The sequence below is a fragment of the Apaloderma vittatum genome, unplaced genomic scaffold (genome assembly GCF_000703405.1).
Source record: "Apaloderma vittatum isolate BGI_N311 unplaced genomic scaffold, ASM70340v1 scaffold14977, whole genome shotgun sequence".
Taxonomy (NCBI): Eukaryota; Metazoa; Chordata; class Aves; order Trogoniformes; family Trogonidae; genus Apaloderma; species Apaloderma vittatum.
The window spans coordinates 32,137-37,796 of NW_009726814.1; the positions used below are offsets into that span (position 1 = coordinate 32,137).

Genomic DNA, 5,660 nt, shown 5'->3' on the forward strand with positions numbered 1-5,660 from the left:
TGACTGTACAGTAAGGAGCTAGGAAAAAAGAGATCTAAAGAGATCTTTTTCTCCTGTCTAGAAAGAATTATAATTTGAGCACAATTGTACATTCACAGAATAGTGATCATAAGTATCATTTAAGTGCAATACATAACAGTTAAAGAGCATTTTAATTGTGCATAAAAAGCACTGTGGTGTTCCGTAGAATTGTTGAAAGACTTGTAGGTACTAAAAAGGTACTAGGTACCGAAAAGGCTTATAGGGACTAAATCAGGGTATCCTTATTGATTAATAAATACTAAATCAAGGTATCCTTGCTGAAGTATAAAGTACTAAAAAGGTACTACAAGGCTTATAGGTACTGAATCAGGGTATCCTTGTCAATTATGGGATTAGGCTACAAGCACAAATACAATTGATTCATGAGGCTTCGGATCTGCTTTGTGGGTAAAGTCCAGTCAACTCGTGGGAAGACTCATGGTGTTCTCCCCTACCTGGGCAGGCAGGAGAGGACAACATCTTCTGGCAGCTTTTGGAAAAGTTGATGTCTGGAAGAACAATGAGAGGTTCTGCACATGCTTTTTAAGTAGTCTTTTGTGTTGTAGCATTAGGAAACCAGTACTGATCAGGAGCCCAGGAGCAAAGAAGGAAGGGGTTTATTAATGAGTGCCAAATGCTTCTATTTAGAGTTGAAAATGCAGGGAACATCTCATTCAAATCAATGTTGATCTTTAAGGGATTCTCGGTATGAGGGAAGTACAGAAGTTTCTCATGAAGGGTTAATACTTCAGCCACTGTTACCATTCATATCAAATAATCCTGTAAGAATTAAATACTGTAAAGTATTTGAATGGTATCAGGCCATCAGAAATAATGTGCAGAGGAGATGCAGCAGTGGTCTCCTCTAGTTCTTGTTACTTCAGATAGTACCGCCTGCCTAGCAGAGCTTCTCTTTCTGGGTGGCCCTGAAGCTGCAGCCCTGTTCTGCAGCGGGGGTTATGGTTATATGGACTCGACGTTCAGCTTTAGGGCTTCCTAGAAAATCACCAGAGAGAAGAAAATGCACGAGGGAAAGACTTGGTTGTTAGGAGCATAACAGGATAAAGATCACAACCGGCGTCTGCCTCCGTAAAAAGTCAAGGATAAAAGTGGGCTCACAAAGAGAGCTGCTATTAAAGTTTTTTAAAAGTTACTCAGCGGGCTCAGGCATCACAGTCGGGTGCTGCGTGCAGACCTGTACTGCTGCTGTTACCTACTCAGCGGGTGTCGTGACACCCGAAAGGTTGATGCTCTTTTGCACCCCAGAGTGTGGACGAATTTGATAGTGACCCAGTGATGTAAATCAGTACATTAATATTCACTTTGGGGGCACATGATGGCTTTAAAAAACTTTAAATGGCCTTAAAAGCAACTACGGGAGCTCTGCCACATAGATGGGTTCAGAAGCTGAACCACCCTAATAAAATCCATCAGCGGCCTTACCCACCTGCTTGCCAGTCCAGTTCTCTGCACTAATGAATCAGAAGGGTGAGACTAACCACACAAACCAGGAGCATCTGAAATGTACTTTTTCAAAAGGAACTTTGCCTTCATCTAGTGTTAAATGAATTTTCAATGAGGAGTTTTCCCTTGCCTGCTGAGTCTGTAGCAATTAGTTATTTCATGATCTTCTGAAATGCCTGGTGCATTGCTATATTTGAGATATTTGCTGGTTTTTAAATGGAATTAGGTTTGTAAATATTTTGTCAACCCCATTTCAGTGGGTATCCAGTTTATACAGAACCTGAAGAAATGCTGTGTCAAAAAACCCGTGTCTTGGGGTTTATCTGTAGCATCTCAAGCACTAAATAACAGCGATAACAATTTGAGGGAGCAGGGACTGATGGGTTTAAGGAGGTTTTTCAAGTTAACATTGTGCGTGCTTTACTAGTTTTACACATGGAAATAGAATTTTCCCCCAATACACTTTCCAGCATAAAGGATGAAATAATTTGTGGTGCCAAACACTTTGAACCGTGTTGCTAAGCATTGCCTCCTCCGATTGCACTAGTTTTAAAATGCAGGTTTTGATCACTGTCCCTTTGATGGCCTTTTAACAGATTTTCCCCAAACTGTCTTCTACTGCTTAAAAATGCTCATGTCCCAAAACCTCAAAGAAATTTACCACAGACTGTGGGTAAAAGCAGCACTATGTGGGGTGAAGTAATAAATCAGAATGATAATTGAACTTTGATATGTTGCAAAAATATAAGATTAATATATGACTGAGATGTGATTGTGTATGCTTACGGAGTGATACACTGAAATATTCTTTTATAAGACATTTTAGCCCACCTAACATGAAATTCTGCGAATAACTGTGTATAATTGATATATAATAATGTAAATTATAACCCAAAAGTTAAATTTTAGAGTTAAGGAGCACACAGTGACCTATGTAAAAATAAGATCTTCACTTTGTGAATCATTTTTTTAAAAAGCACTTTCCTATTGCCAACTAGCATGTGAATGAATTTTAGATTCTCTCATTTGTTACGATCTGTAAAAGTGAAATTTCTTTAACCTGTTAATGGGAAAATTCATCATAAAAATGCTGAAACGAAGCACCTTATACTATGCTGCTTAAACTTGCTTGTAATTGCACCTTTTGTTACCCGCAGAATTTTCTTAATGAGTATTCTTGTGCGATATCATTGTTCCCTGTGGGGCTGGGTGAATGATTAACCAACCCACAGCACCATTTCCTTACACAGTTTCTATTTCAATACAACATTGTATTGTGAGTTCAGTGCTTCAGAAATAAATGCTACTTCCATTTGTCTGCTTTGGTCGAGTATCATTTATTTCTCTTCTACAAAATTAAACCAAGACCTTCAGAAAACCGTAACAACTTGAAAATCATTAACTTTTTTTGCCTAACTTTTCCCGTACTGAAGTAATCTCACTTCAAACTTAACTGTTTTAATTTCAAAGTAATTTTGGCTTCAAAATATTTTAAGCCATTCTTTAACCTTGGGCATGTATTAAATATGTATATATTGGGCAACTAACCTTGTTGCTTATCGCTCTGGCTGTAATTTAAATTTTTTTTAATAAGTACATATATACCATAGAGGAGTAGTAACAAAGAAATAACGAAACCTTTCCTGTAGTTGTGGAAGTTGCCCATTTTGCACTATTTCTGTCCTATGTAAACAAGTTTGTATTGTTAAACAACCTTAAACTTAAACTGACAAGAAGCCACACTTTAACAAGAAAACACACTTCAAAATATCACACTTGTTTGAACCTTTGACAGTAGGTCCACGTGAGCATGTAACAGGTGAAAGGGCTCCAGCTTTTATTGCTTTTCTTGCTATAAAACCTGAGATGAGTCCATTTAAAGCAAAATTCTAGTCATAAACATGAGGTTTAACTGCAAACTTGTTTTTTGTAAGTAAAACAAGAGGTCCTTTCTGAAACCCGTACTTTGAAGTTAAATTCTCTGACCTCACAGGCGTTCACCACTCACCAGACCCAGTGTGTGGCATCCCACGCTCACTGCAATATGCATTGCAATATTGGGCATTCATTGCAATATTGGTGCATACTGGACTTTTTTCCATGGGTTGTAGCTCTGGAGCTGTCTCCTCACGTTATCTGTGAGAACACAGAACGTCGGACCACCCGCTTCTGTCACCCAACACTCTTCTCTGCACTCTTTTCAGTCAGCAGCTCCTTAACAGATCACAGTTACTGTGCCCGGTTTATCAGCTGGCTCTGTGTTTTCACTGTTAAATGGCACAAAGCAGAATTGCCAGCTGACGAACGGATCCGTCGACCACGTCTCCTCTGTCACCTCAACGTCGTGACATCGACACCAGTACGCTACAGCGATGAGAAAGCTGTTGATGAAGTACAGCCATGGGACGTTCATCTCCATGTAGGCTGGAATCCGAGGGCCCAGAAACGAAACGATGATTTGAAGAAGAACAAAAGGTGCCCAAGTGCCAAGAAAACAGATGAGGAGTCTGGTCAGGAGCTGCCGCTTAAAGCAAGTGCCGTTGTTGTAAGGCACGTCGGAGAACATCAGAACAGGCTGACTGGCAAAGGAAACGACCCTAACGGACAGCAGCATGGTTATCACTTCCCTCCGACACGCCAGCAGAGCTGCGCCTGTGAGCAGCACCACGGCACACGAGACCGAGTAGCTCTGCACGCTGGTGTAGAGAGGACACTGATAAGGAGAAAAATTATTCTGTATTTCTAGCTCGTCAAAGACAGCAGGCACTTTCAGAATGCAAGAAAACCCTGAAATCCATATTACAACCACAGCAAATACATAAAGTAATCTTGTACCGCTTTTAGGAAAGTGAGAGGTTTGGGCTATAGTCATGTAATAATCCAGACTGGCCACGAGATAGACCGGGTAATGCAGAACACCGTATGTAAGAGAAATTATCTGAGTGAACAGGCAGATGTGGTATTTTGTAAACCGCACGCCCCAGAGTGCAAAGTCCTCAAAACAGAAAATGAAAAATATACTCATCAGCAATGCAAAATCAAGAAGCGCCAGCGAGACACAGAAGTATCCCATAAAACTGACTTTCACATTTTTTTGCTTAACTTGTAACATGAAGAAATCAAGGGTCACTTTCCCAAACATAATCAGGAGCAACATGCAGCTCATCTCCAGAGGTTGGGTGGCCTGGCTATAGTGGTACTGACCAGAACAATTTTCACCGAGTATGGCAGCCATCCTCTTAACTGTGAGGACCAGCAAAACAAGTGTCACAGGGCATAGTGCTTCATAGCTAGAAAGAAATAAAAAAGTTTGTAAAAATTTATTTCTGGGGTACCTCTACCAAGTACTTAAATGTCCATCATAGCAACTACCAAATTTACATCTGATTTTTCCAGGCTCCTTAATCAAAGAGTCAACAGCTTCATTAAATTGTCAAGAAATGCCTAAATACTGTGTTCTTCAAATTAGGCTCTTGAGAATTAGAAGTTCAATATAGACCTAAATTACTCTTCTAGCTACTGTCCTAAGGAAAGCTTTAGGAAATAAGCTTCCCTGTGTCCCTCTCCATTAGGAAGCATGGGGGTCTTTCTGTCCAGTTGGGCAGAGCTCCCACCTATTTTGAAGAAAATCAGCAACCACATAGGACAGAGATCACACAGATGTTAAGATTATAGCCTTATTGAACCTATAGAATCTATATGGAATGGAGACCGCAGAAATGTCCCAGAAGCAGAAAAAGTATGAGCCTAGCTCATGCTTTTTTCCTGCTAAAAGCCTGGCACTCTGAGGGAATCCAAAGCACTCCCCCTGCTTCGTTATTTGATTGGGCTTTTTTTTTCATTCTTCAGTGATGTAAGTACCACAAAGATCAGCACCTCAAAACTGTTGTTTTTCCCCTTGGACCTCCCCAAGTTTCTTTAGGAAAACTCTTTTCTGGGTGTTAATTCCCAAGGAAAATGAACTCGGGATGGATTTGTGGGTACATGTTAGACAAAGCTGTACGTGGTTCTCTCTTTCCCAGAGCAGCAGGATGGTGTCAGCAGGATCCTAGAACTCTGAGCGACAGCAGAGAAAATCCGAGAAGCCAAGGCAGCTCTAAGCAGGAATTGTCTCTTAAGCTCTCTGTTAAAACACCTGTATTTAAGTATAGCCCTACCTTTTATTCCCAGCTTGC

The 5,660-nt window shown here is 40.4% G+C and overlaps 1 protein-coding gene across 1 annotated transcript; it reads right to left on the reverse strand.

Moving 5' to 3' along the window:
• Positions 1-3,700: 3,700 nt before the first annotated feature.
• On the reverse strand, positions 3,701-4,720 carry GPR160 (G protein-coupled receptor 160). The gene has a single exon (XM_009873437.1). It carries the CDS (start codon positions 4,718-4,720, stop codon positions 3,701-3,703), a length of 1,020 nt encoding a protein of 339 aa, XP_009871739.1.
• Positions 4,721-5,660: the final 940 nt, after the last annotated feature.